The sequence below is a fragment of the Pogoniulus pusillus genome, chromosome 32, assembly GCF_015220805.1.
Source record: "Pogoniulus pusillus isolate bPogPus1 chromosome 32, bPogPus1.pri, whole genome shotgun sequence".
Classification (NCBI taxonomy): domain Eukaryota; kingdom Metazoa; phylum Chordata; class Aves; order Piciformes; family Lybiidae; genus Pogoniulus; species Pogoniulus pusillus.
Genome location: NC_087295.1, coordinates 6401152 through 6429110, shown reverse-complemented (window position 1 = coordinate 6429110; position 27959 = coordinate 6401152). Strand labels below are relative to the sequence as shown.

Sequence of the window (27959 nt, the reverse complement as noted above, 5' to 3'; positions counted from 1 at the left end):
CTGTCTACAACTACCTGAAAGGAGGCTGCAGCCAGGTGGGGGTTGGTCTCTTCTCCCAGGTAACCAACAGCAGGACATAGTCTCAAGTTGTGTCAGAGGAGGTCTAGGCTGGATGTTAAGAGGAAGTTCTTGACAGAGAGAGTGATTGACATTGGAATGGGCTGCCCAGGGAGGTGGTGGAGTCACCATCCCTGAAGATGTTCAAGGAAAGACTGATGAGGCACTTAGTGCCATGGTCTAGTTGATTGGCTGGGGCTGGATGCTAGGTTGGACTGGGTGATCTTGGAGGCCTCTTCCAACCTGGTTGATTCTGTGATTCTGTGACTGGGTGTATCAAGTAAATGGAGAGCAACAGAACATGAGTTCTGGTCACAAGTGAATGTAAACACCCAAAGAGAAGTTACTAATCATGACTTTTTGGTAGGATCTTCAAATAAATCAAGATGATGATCCTTTTGTCTTTGCTGCTGTAATAGCATAAAGTGTAAGATACTCTCTTGCTTTACAGAGCTTCAGCCCAAACAGGGCAGAATGTGAAGAGGAGATTGGGTAAATGAAGTTGTCACACGAGCAGAGTGAAAAGTTATCAGGGCAGCAAATAACATGTTTCTCTTCCATTGTTAGTTTTTGGAGAGAGAAGTATCGAGGAAAGTGTCTGCTCAACACAAGTCAGTCAAAGTGGAGCAGGAAAGTGGAGGAGCTGGTAGGGGGGCAGACAAATAAAAAGTGATGAGCAGAGTGTAAGTGAGCCTGGATGCACAACTACTTTCTGCAAGGCTGAAACACTCTGGTCACTGCTAGGAAGCTTTCCAGTGATAAGAGTGAATATGGACAGAAACAACAGCAACTGACAGGATTTTCTTTTTTTCTTAATTCAGCAGAGTAGCCCTGTGATTTCTTTGAGATACAGTAATGGACACAAAAATTCAGCCAGGGATTTTATTTCTAATTGTGAAGACAGTTAAATTTAGCTCTTGGTTGACCCAAAGAAGCAATCAATCTTTTCAAGAAGTGTGAGAGCAACAGCAGCCAGAGAAGGGCAAACAGATTGTCTTTCCAGTTCTTTAAGATGCCTTTTTGTTCACTCTTCCTGCTCTAGTGCAGATAATCTGAACACAGCAGATTTATGTGAAACTCTGTTTCACAGGAGGGTGGCCCACAGGTTAAGATACTAGTGTAGAATAATCAGATTCTGTACCCTGCATTGATTAACTTCCTCTGGACTTAGTGTAGGAGTTATTTGCCTTTTCTGTATCTTGTTTCCCCAATGGCAGAGTGAGAAAACAATTATTATTGCCTTAAGAGATTTTGTGAAGAGGAGGAGTACTCAGAAGTCTGAGGATTGTAGATGTTGCTATGATATTAATAGCTCAATTCAGCTGCCTACACATAGGCTGCTTGAGTTGTATCCTGCCTCGACTCAAGCTGCTATTCCAGAAGACACTTCCATAGCTCCTGTGTCATGTTTACCACCTGCACAGAGATGTTTGAGACATCCTGTGCCATGTGAGATGCCTACAGGAAGGCAAATGAATCAAGCCCACGATTTCTCAAAGCTAATTTAGATTAGTCCTTCTTCTTTCACAATTGTTTTTCTCCCTTTTAATTCTTTCTTTTATTTCTCATTTTTTCCCTGTTTTTCCTCCCCTCCTCTCTCTGCATCTTCGTCTATGTTATATCTTGTTTCTGGGTTGGTTTTTTTTTTCCTCTTTAAGCTATACCCCATGAAAATCACCTGCTGGGCACCATTTCAGCATCTCTACCTGAATGCCATCCTCAATTACACAGGTCAGTCATACAGAGCAGATTGGGAAAACTGGCCTAAGAGCTTGTTTATTTGGCAGTTCTTTGGAGCTATGCCTGGCTTCCACATCCACTGGGGATAAACAGCTTCCAGAATACATGCAGATACATGCAGAGGGTGTTTGATGAGCAGCTTTGTTATGTGAGAGAGCCCCACAGCATTAAACTCTGTGAAGGTCCTAAGAGACAAACAGAAGTCTCTATCAGTACATTATCATAGCTGTTAGTATCCCTTCCCTTCTCTACCATCAAAATGAGACCATGTGTACTTCAAAGTTCATTCCTCTAGTCTCCTTAAATGCCTACTGCCCAGTTGATGGACTTCTTAGGATCATCCTTAAGCAGAGTGAGAGCCATATGCTATTATGTTCAGTTTCGCAGGGGTGCTACTTCCAGCAGACCACATTGCTGGATGTTGCAAAGAGTGAGGAATGGTCTACAGACTGCAGTGCTCTGCATTGTGCAGGTTGGTGCTTTCTGTAAAGTATTTCTGATCTTAACCAAATGACCAAGGACTAATGGAGAAGCTTGTGGCCTTATTCTGAGAGGAATCATAGTCTTAGTTCTTTTGTGGATCTCTCTGGAGCATTTTTATGTTATCTGGGCAATGCTGTACAATTAGACTGTAGTTCAGGTGTGAGTTGGGATTAGGAGAGTTGGGAAGCTGTGTTATTAATGGTTATTTAACATACCCATGGATTAAGAAGAATGTTGATGTTTGCAGAGGAAAAGATCTAACACTGCATATTAGCCTCAGTTCAACTAAATACCTGTGGAGAAACTGAAAGTTGGAGATGGGATAAGAAAACACCAAACCATAGGAGGTAGATGGGGTGTGAAGTAGTTGTTCCCTTTTGAGCTTTGCACCAAGTAGCTGTTTCCTTTTGAGCTTTGCACTATGGGCTTGAGTGCACTTCTGGAGACATGGATAACTGCCTCTGATATTTTGGGAAAGAGTAAAGAGTTTATCATCACAGCTTTCTTCCTGTGGTTTGTTACCTGTGTTATGAATCACTCAGACTACAATTAATGTGTCTGCCACTTGTTCCTGGGAACAAGATTTGAATGCATTGCTGTGGTCAGGAGGTTTATCTTGCAGCTACCTCTTTGAAAAGGAAATGTTGGGTTTTCAGAAAGCTGCCTGGTGTGGATCAAAGTTGTACCACAGCTGGGGACAGACTATTTGGCTCATTGGTGACAAGGAGCAATGTGAAAGCCTGTCATGATTTGAAATGTTAAATTAAATAATTCCTCTCTATAGCCATCTGTGATAATTCTTAATATTTGATGAAGAGAGTGGGGATGAGAGTGTATGAGGCCTTTGTGACTAGTCAGCAGGCTTAAAAGCAGCCCAAAATGCCCAAATGAGCCAGGGCAATGAAAACCTAAACCATAGCTATTGGTAGCAAAAGTCTAGTCCTTGTCCTTTTTTACCCTCTCTGATGTCATTCTTTCTGCTGTAAAGACATCAAAACTTCCTTGAAGTTCCACCTGCCAGGTCCACAGGTAGTTTTGCATTACCTTCCTGATCATCTTCACCCCCATTTTCCACTGTGGCAATGTTTGCTGCCCCTTTGTGCAACCTGCTTTTAGATGGAGTGAGGCCAACTAAGGTTAGGAGAGGCAGCTGGTCAGAGGAAGAAGCTGGAGCTGTACAGCCTTTGTTTTGAGATGAATAGGCAATGGTGCTCATATGTTTATTCACAGTATCAGTTAATTGCTCCTGTTTCTATCTTGAGGTGTTTTCAGCTGTTTGGGGTTTGGGTTTTCCTGTGAACGTGGAAAGTTTTGTCAGTTTGTCACAGGCAAGCAATCTGAACATCATTGTGTGAAATGGTTCATCCCACGCACAGGTACTCCACAAAGATTTGGGGGCTGCTTGACAAGAAGGGTGAAGCCTACTTGCAGCTACATATATAAATTATTGTGCTAGTTTGAGCCTAGCTAGAATGTTTTGGTGAGAAGAACTAGACTACAGGCTGTGGAAGGAAAACAATGGTGATGTCTACTTCACTCATAGGCTTGCTGAGATGTATAAAAACAAAAAGCAAAACATAGATAGGGGGGTCTCTTCCTGCTTCTGCTGGGGAACTGGCTGATCTGCATCTTAGTCTCTAACCTCACCCTCTGTTTGGGACTAATCCACTTTGCTTCTTAACCCCCTGGCCGAACCTCCATTCTTCCTTGGGACTGGGGTAAGGTTGAGAGGGGTAGGGGGAAGGTGAAGGGGCAGTTGAGAGCTCCTCCTGGGCACTCAGGTTTCATATTCAAATGAATGGATAGTGCTGGGATTTAGTGATAGAATGCATTTATTGTAATTCAATACAGTGCAAAGTGTAGCTGTGTCAAATTACTCCTGGGACTGCTATCACCTGGATAGCCCCAACTGCTGCCATACTGTAGGGTATTTATCATCTAGTGGATGACAACCCGCTTCTGAATTAATGAGGGGAGCAAACCTGAGCACCACAAGAAGTCTTAAATAAGCATCAGCTTTACCAATTTCTCACACAGCCTTCATTTTGTTCCCTGTGACTTTATATTGAAAATCACACAGACAAGGACAAAGTTGATACTGTACAATCTAATAAGCCACAAGCAGAAGACAAACCTAATTAAATCTGGGGGTTTGCTTTCTTTCTGGCTGAAGGGGAGGACAGCTTGCAGTGCTAGGAAATTTCTCCTATCTTTGCTTGCCTTGAAACCCTGGGATTCTTTGCTGAAAGAGAAGTTGCTTCATTAAAGAAAAAAACAAAGCCACATAGACCCCCAAGGGCTGCATACTTTGAAATATATTTCCACACACACCATTGAATTGGAAATTAATAATCGCTTATTAATTATGAATATTAATTTCTGTGTGAATATTATTTTTTCTATTTAATATTTACAATTCAGGGAAATTCCCTGAGATTTTTTTGGATTTTTCAGTCAACAGGAAGTATTTGCACAGAATTAAAAAGTTTAAACAATCAGAACTTGGAAAACAGTAACATGAAAACGGCGAATTCTAGCTATGCTTATGGAGTCCTGGCATTCACTCCAGCACATGTACTCACCACTCTTTTGGTCCCTGAGGAAGTCTCCTGTATCAAAGATGCTTTCAAACTCACAGTAATGTTCCTGGGGTAGAAAACAAAATATTCCAGGCCGGGGAAGAAGAATTGAGTTGCTGCTAAGCTGGCCTGGGCAAACTGCATGCAGGTGGTCACCTTGATTCCCAGTTAACAAACCGCGAACAGCAGAGAGGCTCAGCGTAGAAAGGCTGAATGCGGAAAGGCAGTTTCTACATCACCCCCCTTTACATACTTCATTTTGAAAATCCAACTGGCCAATGGGCACTAGCATCATCGTTCTAGCTAATGCATTGAAAGCTTTGTGCCTCGTTCGACCAGCAGGCACGCTGAAGGGCAGCACAAGACACCTGACACATGGTGCTAAGCTCCTAGCCCTCAAAACTTTGCTCATCTGACTCAACTTCCTGGACCCACAACATGAGGAGAGCAAGGGCTAAACTGGCCTGGCAGGATTTATGCCCTGCCAGGACAACCATAGCCCTGCTTTTATCCTTTTTTAACTGAATGTTTTCCTGTGTGAACACTGGAAACAGTTGTGCATACAACCCCCCTGAAAATAAACCACCAAACTATTTTAGCCTACCTGTGTGAATAGAAGTGTTTGGAAGTAGCAGTGGTTTTGTTTGGTGACATAAAAATATTGATTAATAAATTAATCATTTTTTTTTCCTGATCTTTTCCATTTAGGTGCTTCAAAAACTAGGAAAAGCAGACGAAACAAAAGATGAACAGTTTGAGGAATACGTTCAAAATTTCAAGCGGCAAGAGGTCAGTTACTTTCTCACTCCCTTTAATTGTGTCTTAAGAAGAATGCAGGGTATTTGAACTTGCTGATTGTGAAGGTGGTCTTACAGGGTAACAGGTAAGAAGGTGGGAGATTGGGGGTGGGGGGAGAGGATATAATATTTTGTACTGCTGTTTTCAAACAAAGAACAGTGGGATTTGTTTTGCATGCACGGTGCTAAGAAATGCACTCATTAAAAAACCCTCGTGTGCTGTAATGATCCATAACACCATTGTACTCAATCCACCTGGGATCAGGAGGGGGAACAGCATATTTTCAATAGCAGAACTGGGAATAACCCCAATGAAAGGCAGCTCTGTACTTGACTTCTTACAAAGAAAGTTTCATGTTGTGGATTACTTTCGTCGTTGTGTCCCTCCACTCCACTGTGGTGAGACCTCGCCTGGAGTACTCCATCCAGCGCTGGAGTCCTCAGCAAAAGAAAGATGCAAATATGTTGAAATGGCTCCAGAGGAGGCCACAAAAATTATCTGAGGGCTGGAACACCTCTGCTGTGAAGAGCAGGCTGAGAAAAAATATCTTTTTTTAAGTCATAGGAAAGAAAAGTCTGGGCCAGGTTTACATTACTAATTCAAATGATGAGTGGGTTGGAGCACCTCTGCTACAATGACAGGATGAAGGAACTGGGGTTGTTCAGCCTGGAGAAGAGAAGGTTCTGGGGAGACTTTTTATTGCAGCCTTTCAGTACTTAAAGGGGGCCTATAAGAAACATGGGGGACAATCTTTTTAGCAGGGCCTGTTGTGACTGGACATAGGATGGTGACTTTAATCTGAAAGAAGGGAGATTTAGACTAAATATAAGGCAGGCATTTTTTACAATAAGGGTGGTGAAACACTGGCACAGGTTGCCCAGAGTGGTAGTAGAAACCCCATTGCTGGAAGCATTCAAGGTCAGGCTGTTTGGGGCTCTGAGCAACCTGATCTAGTTGAAGCTGCAGAGGGATTGGACTAAATGACCATTAAAGGTCTCTTCCAAACTAACTTATTCTATGAAGTGAATAGATGCATAGTTTCAGACTGCAGTGTGTTGTTATGCTCCCTGCAGCTCCAGGGGCTGTGGTTGGAGTGCTGATGAAGAAATACTGGGGAGCAGCACTCAATTGTTCTTTATGTTGTAAACAGAACACCTGAAAACAAAAGTGCCCCAAAGAGTTTATGAACTACTCCCAATGCAATCCTAAATTTGGACCTCAATTATTTCTTGTTTTTCTGGCCAGACTTTTTGGCTCCAAGGTGATTAATTGTGTTTAATTATATAATAACTTTCTCAGGTTGTGCTGGGGGAAGTCTAGGCTGGATGTTAGGAGGAAGTTCTTCACAGAGGGAGTGATTGGCATTGGAATGGGCTGCCCAGGGAAGTGGTGGAGTCACCGTCCCTGGAGGTGTTCAAGCAAAGGCTGGATGAGGCACTTAGTGCCATGGTCTAGCTGACTGGATAGGGCTGGGTAATAGGTTGGACTGGATGATCTTGGAGGTCTCTTCCAGCCTGGTTGATTCTGTGATTCTATGAATGCCTGCCATGAGCCACCAGGAAAAAAAAAAAGACTTGTTATGTAAGTATGAACTGAAGTATCTGTCATCTTTGTGAGCTGTCATTCAGAACTCATACAGAAAGGCACTGGAGGGTGAGAGAACTACTCCCACGTCTTTCATACAATGTAAAATTGGCTCATTGTTTGCAATTTCTGCAACACCTACTTCAGTCCTTCTCACGTAAACACAAACCCTGCACCCTGGCTGCTGGGATGCTTATTTACTCTTTTGCCTCTTATGGTCACTTAGCTTTTGTTTTCTAATCTGGGTGTAAAAAGGGAGGGAGGTTTCAGGCTGCTGAGTAGATCTTCACTCTTCCCCAAAGATGAAAGTGATGGGAAGTAACAGAACATTTCTCCAAGGAGGGTGGATCCTCCCTCAAATTTTTTTGAGGTCAGGAGGATATTGGGATTTAATAACCTTGAAGAACACACAGAAGCTTTAAAATCCTGTGGAGATGTTACATTTTCTTTCTTCTGCCTTCTTTCCAAGTATGCTGGGATGTCAGTGGAGCATTTCTTTCTTCTTGATTGTCCTTATGTTGCTGCTTATCCTTGCTGTTGATATGCCAGCTGTTGGCACAGCTAGTAACTGTGTTACTGGTAATAAGGCACTTGTGTGAGATTCTTACTGGGTGGATAAAGAGCATCTGGAACATCCCTATGAACAAACAGTTTTGTGAAATATTTTTTTAGCTAAAAATGCAGAGAGAAGTTAAAGAAAAAAGAAAGGAGATGAAAGAGAAAAATAATTTAAAGCAAATTTCTGTGTCAAGTGTTTGCTGTTTTTTTTCCCTGTCCTTTACCAAGAATTTGCTGTAATGGTGATTTTCAGCAGGATATCTTGCTGAAGGCTAAGGAGTATCTTAGCATTGCTTCCTTTTATTTCCTCCTCCTTTGATGTACTGAGAGGCAGTTAACAAGCAGTCAAGGGTGCTGCAGGAACTGCATGATGCTAAAGCCATGTGCCAGTGTGACCTGGGGCCAGGGAAGGAATTGGGTAGCAAGGAGTGAGTGCAGAGGGAACTACTACAGCTCTTGTGAGTGGCACATGCAGATAAGGTTGGGTCCACTGGCAAACCAGATGAGAGAGACTGCAGGTTCATTAAACTAATTATATGTGCTTAGTGGGCTCTGCTGTGTGCCAGTGTTTGAATACAAGGGGAAAAAATGCTACATGTATTTAAAAGGTTTTAATTCATAGAATCATAGAATCAACCAGGTTGGAAGAGACAATAAGAAGCATAGCAATTGCTTCAGTTTCCTCAGTTATGTCTGTGCTTTGATCTGCAAAGATACAAAGCATTACAATGTGCAAGTAAATTACTACTGCTTCTGATTAATCTCATGCAGAAATGCTGTCTTCTGTGAACTCAGGCAGCCCTCTGCTTGGTTTACAACTCTAGAGCCTATAGAAAAAAGAAAATTATAAATTCTAGATATCAAAGAATAAAAAGGCAGTCTGAGTGGTTGATCTTTGTGCTGAGGTCCACCAAACTGTTGCCATAGGCCATTGAGGTGGCTTGCCAGATGAGCCACTGTTGTTAGAGGCTGCCCCATCTTTTGCAGTTCCCAAGATTATTTGTCTTAGTGGTGGTTGCTGACCTAAAGAGGCCTTCCTGTGGCAGAGGTGGTCTGAGAGGTCCAAATTTTATTGTTTCTTGCAGTCTCACTTAGCAGTGATTTGGCCTGTCCACTTCTCTTTATGTTTGGTTCTGGGGAAGACTGTCACTGCAGTTCTGTGTCTCTTTGCAACTGGTTTGTAGCAGCTGGTGCCATGTGGGCTCTGGGGATCTTGTATAAATGGTCTGGTTTGGGCTTTTTTTGTTTCACTGCCTTGATGAGCCTGCAACACTTGAGAGGTCTAAGTATAGAATGATTTTTTTATTAGTACTCTCCAAAGATAACAGGTGAAGACTCCCAGTTCAGTTCAGGGGAAGGATAGAGAAGGGACAGAGAAAGAACACAGTTCTCAATACCCAGGAAACAGAAGATTGAAACCTTAGCATGTTATTCCTTGCCTGAATAGCAGACTAGGAGGTGAGTATGTACCAAACTCAGCAGGAGGCTACGTATAAAGATATGTCCATCAGATCTGGCAGCAGAAAAAGCCTATCTAAGTCTCCTCAGTGATCCATTCCCACCACTTTCTGAATACAGCTGGATAAGAGACCCTTCTGGACTTGACAAGCCAGAGCTGAATTATCCAGATGAATCACCATGGAGAAACTGAGTCATCCCATGTCTGGAGAGAACAGGGCACAGAGCCTCAGGACTTTTCTTATCAGAAGCAGCAAGCTGCTGCAGCTGAAACCAGCAGTGAAAATATTTAGATTCTTAACAGTGTGTACAGCTGTTACCTTCCACTTACACTGTAAACTGAATATTATGACTCTAAATCAAAACTTGTGGAACAAGCAAAGCACATACAAGCTTGTCCATGACAAAGATTTTCAGTGCTGTAAGAAATCTTTGAGGCTTGAATGTTTCTCTCTGCACAGATAATTGTGGATGTGTTCAGTTTCTTAACTGATTCTGAAATTCAGAGAGGGGGGAGATAACTAAAATTGCTACATATTTCCTCAGCTGTGAAAATGCCAGGTCTGCCAGGGATTTACCTGACATTTCATCTCCATTCAGCTGTTCAAGCCACTGCATTTTTCACTTTCTTGGACAGGAAGTAAAAATTCCCTCATCGCCAACTGCATTTTACTGGCTTACTTGCTTCATTTTTGTAAGGGTCAACATTCTACTTCATGCCAATGCAAATTTGCCTCCCATTATTCTTCCCTGTGTAGTTAGGAGACTTCTTTTCTTTTAGAAAGTATGTTTAGTGTTTGAACACATTAACATTATGTATAACATATGCACATGCAGCAATGCTACTACAAAAGCAGCTGTCTGTGACATGTCAGAACAGAGCACAACGCCAAAGTGCTGTTGTTGCAGACTTATAGTGCTAGATGAAACTCAAGAGTCTGTTTGCTCTTTGTTATTTAGTAAGCAGAACCTACTTCTATGGACTGCTTTACTTAATATGTACCTCCCAGTAAGAGGTGCTCCTTGAATGTGGTTGTTAGGTGTGCTGAAAAGGTTTATCCTGGACAGATCTTCATATTGTGCAAGCATGCTTGGCTGCCTTGCAGCTGTGGCACACCGTTGCCTTAATGTCATTCTGTCAGACAATTAACATTTATTCAAATGCTCTTTTTACATCAAATGCACTACTCATGTCTTAAAATTCATTCATGAGTTAAGAGACCCAAGATGAATTTCACCACCTACACATAGGCACCAGATGTGCCCGATGGTGTCCCACCTGGCCCCCAGCCGTTGCTCCAGACAGAGGCATATGGCTTTGCAACAGTTCTGTATCATTCCTGCTGGCTCTGTGGTTCTCACAAGCACACCATGGCATCTCCAGCAGTAGCAGATGTGTTTTGGCAGCTGAACCCTGTGCCTGGAGAGGGATCCAGTTCCAGATTGTGACTCCTGAACATCGGTGTTGGTATTTAGTCTTCCCAAATGCTTGTGCTGAACTCGACAGCGTGGTCTGGAGGATCAAAACAGAACCATCTCCATTCTCTGGGCTGTCCATAGGCCCTAATGACTATGATTAGCCACATCTGGGACCCCTAACATGGACCTAGCAGTCCCATTTTAACTCAGCCCTGGGCATGCAGTCCCTCCCTAAGCCATGTCTTAGGCTCCCCATGCCTAGGGAACCTGTTCTTCAGCTGTAGCTTCTGCTCCTTCTAGGTGGGTCTTCCAGACAGACCTTAGACTTGATTCAAACCCTCCCTAGATCAGGACATATTAGTGTAAGACTGTTAATAGCCCCTGGCTCTACCTGCCTGGCACCTGCAGGATGGCACTATCAGTGAAGGCATGGCCTGTGTGCTGGAGTTTCTCTGATGGCTCTTGGCACAGCCCTACCAAGTTGAGCAACTGCTGTGAGAATTGTGAGTCAGTTGTCTAAATGTTGGCATCTGTTGCCACTTGTGAGGCCCTAGTGTGTCTTCCTTGGTTTCCAAATGCTGTTCAACAAGGCTAGCAGACTCCTTGGAACCTGTTGTGTTTGCCATTTGTGGATGTATAGCAAATGGCACCAGGCAGCTATGCTGACTGAATCATTTGACTGTAAGATTTTCTCAGCTGCCCTCCTGACTCCACAGGTTGCACTGAGGCTATCTACACTGACTCTAAGATGAGGAGTGGCATCCAACACATGCAGACACTCTTAGATGTGTTAATATGGAGTTGAATGAAGGTCATGATGAAGAAGAGGAGATTCAATATGTATTATAATCATGTGAAATTCAATCACAGTACTGTAACACCTTATTTTCTCTGGGAATTATTAGATACCTCATTTTCTTTTTGGTCAACTTCAAGCCTGTCTCATGTCCTCACCTTGGATCCCCTGAATTTACTCATCTTGTGCTTGGGCTTGAGATGGAGAAAAAAATCCTGGCAATATACAAGAAGTGGGAACTTTAAAATTACTATGAGTGTCAGACACACCTTCCCCTTATCTGACTCTCAGATTTCCTTGCTTATCTCTGGAATCCTGTACTAAACTGCAGGGGTTTCTCAATAATATTGTTAGTTCAATATAGTTCTGCAGTTCTGCTTGTAGGAGACTCCTTTTCTAAACAAGGGTGATACCAAGTGCTGTCCTTAACAGATACTCTGAAGTAAACCATACACAGGAGAACACAGTCTTGACTAGGCTGAGGGAGCTTTTTTTCTGCCAGCCAAGATGTGTTCCCATTCAGGAGGAGTGCCACAGGCATCTTTTCAGGGCCAGTCCCAAAGCTTGCCTCCGATACTGGATGAGCACTAAGTCACATGTAAGTGATACAATGTGCAAAGTATTTTGGGGTCTTTGGGAGGAGTTTCTCTGCTGATCACTATTTCATCCTGAATTCTGTGTTTAATAATTATCTTATGTCTGAGGGTCTAGTTTTCCCTAGACAAGAAGAAACAACCATTAAATCTCAAATTCATTCATTTCCAATCAGGCAGGATCCTACATGAAGGATGGGAGAGAAACTGTTTATAAAGGCTTGCAGTGATGGGATTAGGGGCAGTGGCTTCAAACTAGAGAAGAGCAGATTTAAATTGGATATTAGGAACAAATTCTTTACTATGAGGGTGGTGTAACACTGGAAGAGGTTGCCCAGGAAGCTGGTTGAGGCCTCTTCCATGGAGATATTAAAGGTGAGGCTCGACAGGGCTCTGGGCAGCCTGGTCTAGTTGGAGATGTTCCTACTGACTGTGGGAGGGTTGGACTGGATGACCTTTGGAGGTCCCTTCCAGCCCAGACCATATCTAGATAGGTGAGGCTCTCTGTTTTATGGTACAAAATTATCTCTGAAGGAACAGCCCAGAGCCATTCCAATGAATTCTTCACTTCAAAGGAGAGAGTGGCCAACCTGATGTTTGGGGTTTTTTTCATCCTGCCTGTTAATTGCTCCAAATCTACAATGTTGTCACACTGGGTTGGTTTTGCTTGTTCCTTGGATATGATTTAATATGTTTCTGCAGCTTTAGTAGCTGTGCTAATTGCTTTCTCCCAGGCAGCACAGTTGAATGATCAAGTTATTTCTGACTATTTTTAAAGCAGTGTGTTATATGTTTCCCCAGGAGCCCTTTGGGATAGCTCACCTTGGAGATAGTTGACATAGTTCATCTCTGAGGCTTTGCACATGACTGAGTGGAATGCAGTTCACAACAAACAGTCCTGGGCAGTTTTCTACCAAACCTATAAATAGGTCATGTATGTTATTTGAGAATATAAATTATGCAAGAATTTCTGTGTTTTCAGGGCAGGTTGCAAATCCCTTTTTACAAGGGAATCACTAGATGAATATTTCAAAACCCAAGTCTTTTATAGCTTGTAGAAAGAGGAAAGAAGAAATTTATTTTGTCAAGAAAAAGATGCCAAAATTTGGGAGGCAGTTCTAGGAACTACAAGGAGACAGAAAAATGGTAAAACAGAATACTGTGCTACAGAGATACATTTCATAGTGAGTTATGGATGTCTCTCAGTCATCATAGAATCAACCAGGCTGGAAGAGACCTCCAAGATCATCCAGTCCAACCTAGCACCCAGCCCTATGCAATAGTCCTTTGAATTCATCCTTTTGAGCTCCCTGAAAGCCCTACCAGTAAATAGTACCTGAAGTGACACAGTGCTGCCTTGTATTGCAGCTAACAACAACACATTACAATAAAGGATGTCTTCCAGGTGATATAGAAAGCTATTTCCCTAATATCATAGCAATGGGATGACAAAATTCCAGTATCAGACCTAGAGCTGTATTAATAATTACCTGGCTCACGTTTTTCTGGAGTAATTGGTTAATTAGCCTGTGCTCTAGGTTCAACATTGATAGTGCTCTTGACTGTCACTTAAGTGGAGCAGTTTATTTGGGTTTGGTATCAAGCCCATGCTGTGCTGACCTTTCCTTTAAAGGTGTGTTGTGATTAAACCCTGTATATGACACGATAGAAAAATCAAACTCTGCTGCTCTGCCTGGAAGGCTGTGAATAAATGATGCCTGGCAAATAGGTCATCCAATTTCAGCTTCCATGGAGGCAAGGGGGCCTTCACCTCCTCAGTAGAAGCTATGATTTTTCTAATGCATCAAGGAAGCAGAAGTTGATAAGACACAAAACATGTTTTTATGGGTTTAGTCATTAAGCTTTTGTAAGTCTCATCAATCTTAATGCCAACAGCACTGCAGCTCTCTGTGTAAATCCCAGTGCTAAGATGTGCTGAAGTACTACCCTTTGTCTGGGAAAGCAGAACTAAATATACACAAGAATCAGTTGCACTGAAGAGGCTTAATGCTGCTGTCAGGGTACATAAGACCTGTGTTTGTACATGACAAGACCCTGCAGCACTGAGCCTCCTTATCTCACTGCGTGCATGTGTCTTTACTGACTGCATCATACTGACCATGCAATAAGAGCAAAAAGTAGAAAAGGGCATCTGACAGTGACACTGTCTGTGTGCTACAGTGTTCAGAGTAACAAGTTGTTGTTTGGGAGGTGGCTGTGGAGAGCTGTGTGGGTTTTCCTAATGAGGAATGTTGTTTTGAGTGGTCAGTGTGCCCCCCCTTGATCCCATGTGTGGTTTAACAAGATTACTTGGCAAGGTTCTGGCAGTTTGTGTGTTGAGTTCGACCAGGTGAGCTAAGAACATTGATTTGTGGTGCTGGAATCCAGTGAGAACAGGTCTGCTGTTAGCAAACAACCTGACTGTGAGAACTTTGCTATTGAGCACATCCCTAAGATTTCTCTGTGGAGTTCTCCTGCATATTATGAAACTCTAGCTAATTTTTCTGCCTTGTGTAGAACAAATAAAAGAAGTTATGAAATGACAAAGGATCAGTGCTTTCTGGGGAAATCTCATTTCAGAAGAGCACAACATCTGCAAAATGACACTTGCTTTTCATTCTCCTTCAGGAAGCTTCACCTCAATTAACAAAATTGATGGCCTTCATGAAGGTACTTGCAGCAGTGGGTTTCAGAGCCACCAGATGCTTTCACTGGATAGACCAGAGAAGAAAGATTATATAAGTAATGATGAGGCTATATTAAATATGTGACAACCTTTAAAACAGTGCTTTTAAAAGCCTGTACATCAAAGTTTGCAAGATGTGCACAGCAATGCAGTATTTTCATCTCATGAATACCAATTAGTCTGTAAGGTGGTAAAAGTGTCACTAACTTTACCAGAGCAAAATGTGTAGACCAGAGGTGTGTTTTGCAGAATGCACAGGAGTGAGGACTTTGCACCACAAATATTAGGTCAAGGGAGGTTTTCCTTTCCTGATACTCTGCCCTGGTGTAGACCACATCTGGAGTATTGTGTCCAATTCTGGCCTCCCCAGCTGCAAAGAAGCAGGGAACTACTGGAGAGAGTTCAATAGAGGGCCACATGGATGATTAGAGGACTGGAGCATCTCTTACACGGAAAGGCTGAGAGCCCTGGGATTCCTTAGTCTGGAAGAGAGAAGACTGTGAGGAGATTTTGCCAATGCTTATCAATACCTGTCATGAGGATGACAGAACTGTCATGAGGATGGGGCTGGACTCTTTTCAGTGTTCCTCAGTGATAGGACAAGAGGCAACAGGCACAAACCAGAACACATGGAGTTTGACTTGAACTTAAGAAATTAATTCATCCCTGTGAGGGTGCTGGAGTACTGAAGCAGGCTGAGAGAGATTGTGGAGCCTTCTCCTCTGGAGACTTTCAAAATGCACCTGGACTCATTCCTCTGTGGCCTGCTTTAGGTGATCCTGCTTTGACAGGGGGGTTGGACTACATGATCTCTAGAAATTCTTCCAGTTCCTACCACTGTGTGGTTCTGTGGTTGACTTTTGATGCAGATGTTGACTTCTGGTATTTCAGACAAGTATCTGGTTGTGTGGCCACTGAAATGAGAGATTATCTCTCCTTCAGTGGGAGCTGGCCCTTGCCCACAGATGCTTCAAATGCCAGGGCATGCAATGTTTGCTAATGAGGGAAAATTCATATGGCTCCATGCTGCTTAAATAGTTCAGTGGTTTGTGACCTGATAATAACCTGGAGTGAGGGAGATGCATGTTGAAATTATTCCTTTGAATGAACTGTCAGAATTCATAACAGCACATATGGCAAAATGTTTGCATCGTGTTTTACTGCTTTGGCTTTTGCCTGTGTGTTCCTCTGAGCAGCAGTCGCTGATGACGCACAGTGCTAATCAACCACAACAGAGCTCAGAGTGGTTTAGGGTACCAGTGGGGAAACTACACAACAGTACAGTTATCAACAGAGTGTTTGAGCAGTGTGAGTCTCTAGCATGCCATTTATAGTGTGACAGTTATTCCTAGCTATATGCCTATGAGGACTCTGCAGAGGGACCTTGCTAGGCTGGATAGATGGGCACAGTCCAAGGGCATGAGATGTAACAAGGCTAAATGCAGGGTTCTACACTTTAGCCATAACAGCCCCATGCAGCACTACAGGTTGGGGACAGAGTGACTAGAGAGCAGCCGGGCAGAGAATGACATGGGAGTACTGGTTGATAGCTGAACATGAGCAGTGTGCCCAGGTGGCCAAGGAGGCCAATGGCATCCTGGCCTGTACCAGGAATAGTGGTGTGGTCAGAGATAAAGTAAATAACCTGCTTAATTTTGTCTATTCTGAGTTTTTCAAAGGCTGCTGGTATAAGAACGTGTCCAGAGAAGGGTGATGAAGCTGTTGAGAGGCCTGGAACACAATCCCTGTGAGGAGAGGCTGAAGGAGCTGGGGTTGTTTAGCCTGGAGGAGACTCAGGGGGGATTTCATTGCTGTCCACAACTACTTGAAGGGGGGTTGTAGCCAGGTGGGATTGGTCTCTTCTCCCAGGCAACCAGCACCAGAACAAGTGGACACAGTCTAAAGTTGTGCCAGGGGAGGTGTAGGCTGGATGTTAGGAGGAAGTTGTTGCCAGAGAGAGTGATTGACGTTGGAATGGGCTGCCCAGGGAGGTGGTGGAGTCGCCATCCCTGGAGGTGTTCTAGCAAAGCCTGGATGAGGCACTTAGTGCCATGGTATAGTTGATTGGGTAGGGCTGGGTGCTAGGTTGGACTAGGTGATCTTGGAGGTCTCTTCCAACCTGGTTGATTCTATGATTCTATGATAAGATAAAGAAAGGTCATTTTGGTGCATTTGCTGTAGAAGCAGTTGAGATTTCACAGCAGAATGCAAGATGCATTAGCCAAGTTAATATAAATAAATAAATATATATATATATATACACACTGCTGTTGTTTTTTAGTAGTTAATTGCTTGCAAAATACTAAACTGATAACATACTTGGGAAAACTGCAAAAGTAGTAGGCCATTTATACGAGGGCCTGGATTTTCTGCAAGTCTGGGCTGGTCTCATCTGAGGGGTTTCCAGAGGAGGTGTACCATTCTCGATTTCACCTCTACCTGTTTCAGGTTAAGACATTGGCCAGGCTGACTTGGATTGAACCTTGGCAATACAATAGGTTTGTTTTTCTTCAGATGGAATTGTCCCTGTGCAGATGACTGATAAAATAAACGCAGAAACATCAGCCAAGAGACGACAGTGTGCATAGCACCTTGGCCAGGCCACCTTTTGTGTGTAAACTTATGCATGCTTGCAACATGTGACACTACCCATCAGACAGATCCTAACATTGCTTTTTGTTGTTAAGCTTGACATATTGTATGCATGCTTCAAGGCATTTTTTGTTTGTGTTTTTCCTTTTCTTTTCTTTCCAGGCAGAGGGTTCCAGGCTCCAGAGAGAACTGAAAGGATATTTAGCAGCCATCAAAGGTGACTTATTTTTCAGTTGTGATTTCTCCTGTATTTCTGACTGATGGATTCATTCTGAAAAAAAAATACTAAGTTCAAAATTCAGATGTGATCTCTTTGGAGAGAGCAGAAGGTCACTGCTCAGCACTTAAATATCAGACATTGAATAAACAGCTGTTTAAATCCTACTGGATGTTGGTAAAGCCAGCACACTCAGCTTAGCACCATATGTAGAGTGTTCTCTTGCTCATGCTTCCTCTTTTTGGAGGAGTTGGAGGCCAAGTGCTAAAGTGAAGAGAGTGAAGAGTTCGTGACTGACAGAGACAGTAATGGCTTCTTGAGATAAATATATACTTGTGTGTGATATGTGTGTATATATTAAACCTGCCTCCTGTCCAGCAGGGAAAATGTTACAAATGAACATTAACAGCTCTGGAAATCACTGTGTCATAATAAAGCATCAGCAGCTGTTGATAGGCAGGGAAGAAAGTGTTCTGGTGGAATAGGGAGTAAAGCAGTAGGTGAATGTCTTTCACCATTATTTGCTGGTTGGACAGAGAAAATCCTGCACTAGTCAAAAGAGATTTTGTCGTCTAGGGACTTGTACAATGTCTTCTGTGTGTTAGAGGAAGTTTCAGCGTCATCATTTCTGGGAACCCATTGGATGCTGATTTTACTTTCTTATTTTGCAGTCATCCCTTCCCCACACCTGTTGTCAGGTGTTTGATAAGGCTGTTTGTTGGCCAGATGGCTTTTCTGTCACACAAGCTGAGTGTTTACATGCTGCTTTGATTTCTGTGTTGGTGACAACAATCTTATTCTCTGTGTTTCTCCTTCCTTCCCTACTTCTCTCTGCGTTCATGATCCATTTGCTGGTTTACTCTCAAGTAGACCACTCTTTTTTTTTAACTTGATGTTATTTTTTCCTGGTGCAAGTTTTGCCTTTTAGCCATGTTTTTCTGTTCAGCGGCTATGTCTTGCAGCCTTTAAGTCCATAATTGGAAATAATTTGCACTACTTTTCTTCCTGAGAATGAGAAGTGTTTGCTGACACCTCATTCTCTTCATGTTTTAAGACACACACATACACACACACACCCCCCAATCATAAGCCTTTAAATGATCTTCTCCAGAGGCAACAAACCACTAAGGCATCCCTGGCAGACATTTTGGCACAGCTTCTTGCTGTTGGAGCAAGAGGACGGCCTGAGACAGTAGCCCACAATAGACAGCACTGACTGGGGTGTCCCCAGAGCTTAGTAGCTCAGCAGTGTCAAAGACCTTTCCAGACTATAGATGGCAGAGGCAGATCCAGCAAATGCTATATTCCATTGGTTGCTGTTTTTTGAAGGATGAGGATAAATGAGTAAAAGATTTTGGAGTGACTATGCACATAAGTGACATGGTTTGGTACTGGGTTGGGATTTCTGCATCTGAAACTCGTGAGCCTTGGAAGCACACTGTCATCAGGGGCTCATTTTGCAGGGGAAAAGGTCCTATAATCCAGAATCCATCACATAACTGGAAAACAATGCACTTGACATCCTTTTACACTTGCAGGTGAGAGAGCAGCACATTTTCAAGAGCTTCAGGAGTTAGCACTGTAGATAGCTAACTTTAAAAGCATTTTATGAAGCTCCTATGTTGTAAACTCCAGTAATAAGTTTCATTTTGCTGCATGACTTTTGAGTGACTGGGTATTGACACCACAAGATCTAGGCAAAATTCAAACAAGGAATGGCCAAGTGAGCCTTCTCATGCCCTCTAGGCATTCATTTTAGTACATTTGACACTTTGGGGATTAGTATTCTCAAAAGAACTTTTGCTGTATTTGGATTCCTCTAACTCTTAGTCTTAGCTGGATCTTGATCTTTACTGATGATTGCTCAGGGCCTCAGAGGAACCATGCCATAAAGCTGTTGAACTTGTGAATGGCTGTTATGTGCTGTTTTATTTCACCTGTGAGATAGTTTAGCATCTGCTATGTATCAGTGATCTTTGTACTGATAAGACTGTACAATCCCCCATAACCATAGTCACTTCACGCCTCAGTCTTCTGTCTCTCCCAGTCTCCTTGGAAACATGTATCAGGATTCTCTCCTCCATGATATTTTTTTAAGCTTTTGAGATCTGTAGGTGACTTGAACAGGTTTATTGGCCAGCTGTTAAACCCTAAATCAACCTCCCATTCTTTCCCTTGAGCTTTCTGTAAGCAGCAGTGCAGACAGGGAGAAAGAAACCTGGATCTGCATGTAGGTGACAAGACGAGAGGTAACAAGGAATCTTGCATCAAGAAAAAGAAGCACCGTAATTGTCAGGTGGTTTAAGGCAGTGAGAAATAATAACCATCCTACAGGAAGGGAAGGGGAAGTTTTGGAGGTCTGTAATGGGGCTGACAGAATTGCACATATCCTCCAGATACACAAGTCTTAAAATCAAGTATGTAATTTCTAAGCAATAAAACTATTCATCATCTTTCTGTAAAATTTACTAATGAATTATGACATGATTGTGTTGTTCCAGTGGAAATTCCAATGAATAACCAGCAATAACAGCCAGAACCCTGATGGCAGGATAGGTCATTTCTCTGGACAACCACTCAAATAATATAATATTAAGAGCCAGACCAAGATGCCTCAGTCCATCAAGAAAATGGACTTTTCTGTGTGATTTATAGTTCCCTGCTGGAGAGTGAAGAAACTCCTCAGTACATGAATCCTATGGCCAAAGTGGAGTCCCAGGCCAGTCTCAATCTCCACAGGAGTACACTGGAGGTGTAGGGTGCTTAATGGGAATGTCACTGCATCACCAGCTTCATGATTGCTACCACATGGCACCCTCCAGGAGTCTCTTGGGATTCCAGGGACAGAGGCTGTTTCCAGGAGAGAGAGGCATTTGAAAGCCTCAGACTTCAGTAACTGGATTATTTAGCATCATTTTTCCTAAGCAATTCAATTATTTTGGCATTCGTGGTTATTAAACAAGTGACCCAATTACTGAGAAGCAGCAGTGTTAAATGAAACAATTTACAGTAAACATGAATTTCTAACTGCTCATCAGCAGTCAAAATTCTTCTTACATTTCTTAGTACTTTCAGGAGTGACTTTAAACAATTGATCTTTCTCAGCTGTAGTTAAAAACAGCACAGAGGGACAGCCTGCACTCTAGGGCTGAGACACTAATCTTCTTAACTTTAGTGCTGAATAATGCATAAAAGGCATCCGTGGGCAAGAAATAATTCTCAGTGAAAACCAGCCAAATTAAAAGTTGATGCCCACAACCATGGAAAAGAACAAAAACCCACTGGACTGGTATTTACCTCCATGCTCATGTGTGGGTGGTACTGCAGTACAGAAGCAGTAGGAGGGGAGTAGGATGGAAACTTCAGGCTGAAGCTCCTGACTAAAGGAACCAAGCCCTGTGATGCCCACTTGCCTCACACTGCAGTTGGGTTTGATGGATGGCTTTTACAAGAATGTGGTGGAATGAAGGATTGCTAGACTCTCAGAACTGACAGCTGCTGCAACTTTGATATGGCTCAAGCATGGGATATTGTGTCTTTTACTTATTCTCTTAAGCAAATATATGCTTGAGTCCTGTAGTACTTAAAACCCAGAGTCTGCATAGGCAAAGTTGTTCTCCCCAAGCCTAGTCTGTGACCTTGCATGCTGCAAGAGGGCTTAGTGAGCAGCTGGGCTGGCCTGCCTGATGCAGGAGTGGGTGTGCACAGCAGGTTTAGCATACAGGCTGCCTAAGGGCACAAGTTCAGGTATCAGAAAGGATGGAGCGTGACCAGGGATGCACAAAGCTTCCTGATCTGAGTGCTCATCCTGAGTGGACAGAAGCAGCATGACAATACAGTGCTTAAGGTTTTGCCTTACCTCCTGAGTTGATTAATGTGCAGTGCCATTAAAGATTTTAAATGAGTCCTGCCTGGAAACGTAGGTGAAGATCATCTGCATTTTACTGTCATCTGGTATTTTGTAGGCAAAAACAGCCCAGCCCACTTTTATTTGAGAACCATTTCTTACCTGGTAATGCACCATCTGAAGCATTATGCATGAAGCAGAGCAGCAAGAAATGCACCTGATGTTCTTGTGCTATAGGGGAGTTGGACTCGATGATCTCTTTTGGTCCCTTCCAACCCCTGATATCCTATATATATGTGTGCAGTGACTATGCTAATTCTCTGAGCTGAGCTCTGTCATTAAAAGCACCCCCAAAACAGTCCCTGTATGCTCAGATGCTCTGTTCTGGCTCAGCACCATCTGATTTAAGGGTGATTGCTCATACCCTCCTAACACCAGGGTTTCCTCTGTACTTAGTCTCCACTAGTCTCCACCTTTCTTACAACATTCTCTGCCTTAAACCCAAGGTCTGAGAACAGCCATCTACTTTCAGCTTTTTCAGTATCTTCTCTTCCTACCCTACCCTACCCATTTCAGAGACCACCATTTTTATATTAGGAAGTGAGCATTACTGCATTGATTTCCCTGGCCTATCTTGAGGGTATGTTTTGGAGTGCATGGTGGGATAGCTGCCGACCAGATCAAGTCTGCTCTTTTAGACATTCACATTTCACATAAATTTTCCTCATCCACTGCCAGATATTTCCTAGTGCAGAAAACAGAAATATGGATGTTCTTCCTGCATTCAGCCACTGAGCAGTTAAACCTGAAGATCACACTAGAGATATTTTCGAGATAGCACAGATGTATTGCAGCAAACAGACTTTGGCTGAAGAAAGAAGTGTCAATTTCATTCTTTTAATTAAGAAAGGTAATGCTAGGTAAAGCCATTGGCAGTCTTGTTCAGACTTGCCAGTAAAGTAATTTTAAAATGACTGATTCAGAAGGGACTCTGAGCATGTCATGTGAGATCAGTTTGGTTTCACAGGATTCAGAATCCTATTCAGCATCTAATTTATTGGTGCTGCATCAAAATGTAATGACAAACCCCAGTGCCTTCACTGAGGGCAGCAATTTATCCACTGGAGTCAAACTGATTTCCCTGAAGACAGATTTAGGGGGTTTCTCATCATATCATTAAAATTTAAGCCAGCTCCTCTGTGTATTGCAGAGTGATAACCATCAGTAGTCCCTGTTCTTGTTTCAGCTGTTAGGAAGTTCTCTAGAGGTGAGTGATGCAGTTTGGCTTAGCATACTACTGTCTAGACATAACCCTGCTGTTAGGCATAAGTAAGGACTGGGCTCCACGTGCCTCTGAGCCTGCTGGGCTAGCATACAAGATAAGAATTCTTCATAAACCCAAATCCCTTACTCTTTCCACGTTCAGGTGTCTCTTTTCCCTAGGTACTGTGGCACTTCTTCCCAGTCCTTTGCTTCATTATGAACATAGCTTTAGGTCACCATCATTATCATGGGCACAAGAATAACAAACTCAACCACACTCACTCTGTGTGAAGGCTCCTGAGACTTAAAGATCTTTTAAAACAAAGAAAGAGAGAAAACCTGAGATACATTCTGCCTATGTGTGTCCTCTCTCATTATGGGGAGCAATTTCCGTTTACCTCAGATCTCTTCTAGCTTTTTTCCTAACTCCATTTTTGTAGCCAGCAACTTACTTAATTCTCTGCCACTTTAGCTGTGCCCTGAAAACATGTCTTCATCCACACAGACTGGCAAGGTAATCACCAAGCAGGAAACTGTTCAGTAGGGTGGAAGAGCTGAGAGTAACCAAAAGCAGGTTGTTATTAGATTGTCAGTACATTAACAGTCTTTCAGCTGGGTATTGTGTGTCTTTAGTGGACAGAACCACGCTCCAAGTTGTTATGCATGTTTGTGTAGGTTTAGTTCAGAGTAGAAAATCAAATCCCTAATCTGATAGAAACTTTTTTCCCTCCTGCACTTAAATATGGCTTAATCCTTCTGTGAGCAGCATTTCTTGTTTTCCTGGGGAGCACGGGGTGAAAAGAAGGCTTTTATTTCAGCTCCTGAAAGTGATACTCTAAATGTGCCAGAGGGAATAGTATAATGGGTACACATGGATTAAAATGAAGATATTTAGCAACAGTTTCTTGTAGCTTGCAGTTATATGTTCCTCCTTCTGTCTAATTACAGGGATGCAAGATGCCTCAAAGAAGCTGACAGAGTCTCTTCATGAGGTGTATGAGCCAGACTGGTACGGACGAGAAGATGTGAAAATGATTGGAGAGGTGAGATGTGTGGGAAAGGGGGAAAAGTATTTTGGCTGCAGATGGATTTATCTGAGCTGCTGAGGACAAGTGTACATCCAAATTTCCCTCAGTTCTTCACTGCGTGTTAAGTCCTGATTTGTGAGCGTGGAAATGATTGGTCTTGTGTGCAATGCACTTCCTGCTGACCAGATGCTACATTGGCAATGTCTGTTTGACAAACTAGCTGACACAGACTCCCAGTGACATCAGCATCAGTGTGAGCAGATTTGGCCCAGATGGCAAGTGAGTGACAAGTTCATACAAGGTATCTTACACCAGGTTTGCAGGCAGGATTCCTAGTTCAGTTTAAAATTATCTAAACTGCTTGTCCTTGTGTGCTGTGTAACAACTGTTGAGGCAGTGGCATCAGATAAGATCTCTGAATAGGCAAGGATCTGGAATTTAAGGGCAAACTAGGTTGCCGTGCTTTATTCATTTTAGCCTTTTTAGCTTCCTGCAGTGGTTAGAGAAGAACAGGCTTTTTTAGAGGACACTGCAGGAATTTGACTTGAGGTGCTCTGAATTGTGTATTTAGCCTTAATTCTTGGGAAAGTCTGACAGCAAATGTGCTGGTGGTGACAAAAAAGTACAAACTGTCATCACTGCAGCTTTTAACCACCTGGCATGGAGTTTGCAAGGGCTCTTGGCTAATATAATTAACAAAAAACTGGAAGATGGAGCAGGCCTTTCAAAATCTGCATAATGATATGGTAGCCATAGAGAAGAAAATCATCTGCCCTTCCTTACTGCTGAGGGCATGGCGTGCTTTTCATTTTAAAAGCACCTAACTTCCAAACTGAGTTAAGACACCATAACACTTATATTGCTCCAGCTCAAACAGCTAGAAGGTCCCTTTCTGTGCCTCATCTTGTATCTGTAGGCCATTAGATTTTGCACTCAGGAATTTGTAATTCTATACGAAAGAACCAGAATTTAGCTCCTACTCTCTGAGATACAAGGATAAGTGTTAGATGTGTCTTCTTAGGAAGAGACTCATGTGAGCAACAGTACAAAATCTCTGCTCTGGATTTTTTTTCCCTATATAATCACAAATTTGCATCTATGCATTTCTCACCCTAGAGCATAAAAGGATGACGTGCTTCTGCAGTCCAGGATGTCATAGAATCAACCAGGTTGGAATAGACCTCCAAGATAAATGATCATTCTCTATAAATGACTTTATTCTGTGTGGTAGGAAAGATGATGACTTAAGCAACACTTGAACAATGTTTCTTTGAGCCCATTAGCTTTGAGACAAGCTCTGTGATTTTAACTTGCTTGAAATATCTATCAGCAAGTTACAAAGGCAAATGCATGAGACTGACAGTTGCTTGCTACAATCTAATGCTGTGCTGCTGTGTAGACCACTGTGATTAAATATTGTGTTAATAAATGAGATATATCTTTTAAGCATGGTTAATAGATTATAATAATTCATTAGGGACTCTGTTAGGGCAGGAAATGAATGAATTGAATGCCAGCATCACACAGCATTTATAATGTGCCCTGTAGTAGCTGATGATAAAACAAACACTAGGGAATAGCTTTCTGGAGGTAAGAGCCCTGCAGAGCAGTGCTCTCCCCTTTCAGCTTCCCTTCCATCAAAGCAGGGAGTTCAGTGATTTTGGAAATGTGCAAAGAAAAGTGGGATCAGGATGTTTAATAGACACTAATGACTTGTTCATGTGGGAGCCAGGGAGCTTGAGCATTACTCCTCTATGTAACAGGCTTTGCTTCTGGAAAGGAATCTGACCCAGTTCCTTATGGTGTCCTCATCAAACAGGCTGCACTAACATGTTCTTTAAAAATAGAAAACTGCAAGGGGCATCCCTTGGTGACTACCCCAGAGCACCCAAGGGCCTGGGGAAAAGCACTGAAGCTTCAGGGCAGGGGGGAAAGGCTTATTTTGCCTGCTGATGTTGGCGTTTCACACCTGGCACCCCAGCAGTGCAAGGCAGAGTTCTTATCTGTGTCTCAGCCATTTCATCAAATGTACAACTGTATGGGATGGAAAGACCTTTCCTAGGAAGGATCTGTAGAGCTTCTGGTTTTAAAATGACCAAGCAAAGCTAACCTACAAACCCTTATAGTTGATGGGAAACCCACTTTATTGTTTCCTGTATTTTATTTACTCTTCTATTTTCACTTGTACTTTTTTTCCTTCTATGTGAGGAAGTTTCATCATCAATGAGCATACTTAGGCATAAGAACTAGGGTAGCTTCAGATTCTGCACTGTTGACCCTCAGGGACCTGAAACCCTGAGGAAGCCCTTAAATCCATGGTATCCTTATTGTGACATGGCAGTAACTATTTGAAAGCATGAAAATATAAACTAGTTATTAAGCTAAAACTTTGCACTTCCATTTCTTTTTCATTCCTTTTCATTTCTGTAATGAACATACTCTACTTTGTTAGCACAAAGAACATTTTTAACATTCAGAAAGATTAATCTTTGCCAGCTACATTTGTATTTTTGCCTAGATTTGGGGTGGAATTGAACTACTAAGCACACTTTTCTCTTTTCTGCCTTTACAGAAATGTGATGAACTTTGGGAAGACTTCCATCAAAAACTGGTGGATGGGTCATTGCTGACCTTGGATACATATCTAGGACAGTTTCCTGATATCAAAGTACAGTAATGATTTCCTATAAAGGACAAGTTGTAGAATTAGTATTGGGCCCTCAAATAAATAGAAAGTGAGATTACAAGCAGAGAAAAATTAAAAAATGGGGGGAGTGGAAGACTAAAAAATAGGGGGAGTAGAAGACTTCTGCAGTGCAGAAGTTGTTGTTCTGTAAGTAAACACCTGGACATTAGGCTGCACTCATTCTGTAAGTGAAGAGAAGTATTTTTCATGCAGTAATACTTGGAAGTAAGTTAGCATTTGTAGATAACAATTTTATGTTTGCTGCTTTTTTTTCCCTAATGAGATAATTATTATTGACTTCAGTAGAGACACATTAAGCTCTTCAGCTGTTAGAATTCCAGGCAAGCTACACCACAAAAAATAGACTTTTTGTTATGGGCTAGATGCACCTGTGGGTAGCTAAATATTCTTCTAACTATACTGTGGTTCTTGTCTTTTAATAAGTCATTAAAAACACTCTGTAAGACAGATCTGGAGAGACTGTGTTCAGATTCTAGTCTCTGCCAGATGCCTGTCTGATGTACAGTCCAGGGAGATGGTTGCTGAATGAAATATAGAGGAATAAGGAATCATTACAGGTGAGAGGTAGGTAGGGATTTATTTGAACAAGACCGTATGAACACAGCTGGAAACTCTTTGGCATGGTTTATGGTTGAGTAGGTATCACACAGTCATCCCCTTTGCCTTTTACAGCAGGGACTAAAGAGAAGAATAATACAAGTATCCCTACAGTACTGACATTGAGTCTCAAACCTGATTGTAAATCCAACTGTGCTCATGCCTGCTCAGCATGCAGAATTTGCATGTAACATAAAGCTTGTTAAAGTCAGTGTATGCTGAGGGACTTTTGCTTAGGTTCTAAGGAACTGTAGCAGGTGAACTGCAATTCCTGTAGTATGTGGAATTCCAGTTTCCTTATTTGTATGTCAGAGGAGCTGTTCTGAGAAGAGTATTGTAAGCCTCCAGAAATTATTATATTTGCAGCACTATGTGTAAGGGGAAAAGTTGTAGCTACCATTATTTCAACAGATCCACTTATTCTGGAGTCTTGCCTAACACTGATATCTCACTTTTAAGGCCTATAAGACCCATACCCACCAAAAAAACCCTCACAGATCATCAGTGAATGGATTCCTTCCTTAAAATCAGATGATTAGTTTGTCTTTTTTGCCATGTCCACCTTCCTGCATGATAATAGTAATTAAGATACCAACAGCAGGTAAGGGAGAAGAAAACCATAAATGACAACAAAGGCAAAAGAGCTTCTTTCCAAGTGTTATTTGTGCTGACTTTAATTTCTGTCCCTGTGCAGACTCGCATTGCAAAAAGAAGCAGAAAGCTTGTGGACTACGACAGTGCAAGGCATCATCTAGAAGCCCTGCAGAGCTCAAAAAGAAAAGATGAAGGCAGAATTACCAAGGTACCACAAGCAGAAGGATGCTGGCAGAAGACTTAGGGAGCTCAAGTGGCACTTGTTTCCATGCAAAGACAGGGCACAAAGTTTCTCTTTTTCACCCTCTCAGAAATTAAAATGATATTCTTAAGCTTATATATGTATTGAGAGGGGATGTGCAT

At 42.4% G+C, this 27959-nt stretch overlaps 1 protein-coding gene across 4 annotated transcripts in view; it reads left to right on the top strand.

Annotated features, from left to right (window-relative positions):
* Positions 1-27959, top strand: part of AMPH (amphiphysin) — a 115399-nt gene that overhangs the window by 46700 nt on the left and 40740 nt on the right. For all 4 annotated transcript variants that reach the window (XM_064169966.1, XM_064169965.1, XM_064169964.1 and 1 more), the window contains exons 2-6: positions 5568-5648; positions 17506-17560; positions 23619-23713; positions 26271-26366; positions 27697-27804. In XM_064169966.1, coding sequence (XP_064026036.1) covers positions 5568-5648; positions 17506-17560; positions 23619-23713; positions 26271-26366; positions 27697-27804 — 435 coding nt within the window. The remainder of the gene's footprint in view (positions 1-5567; positions 5649-17505; positions 17561-23618; positions 23714-26270; positions 26367-27696; positions 27805-27959) is intronic.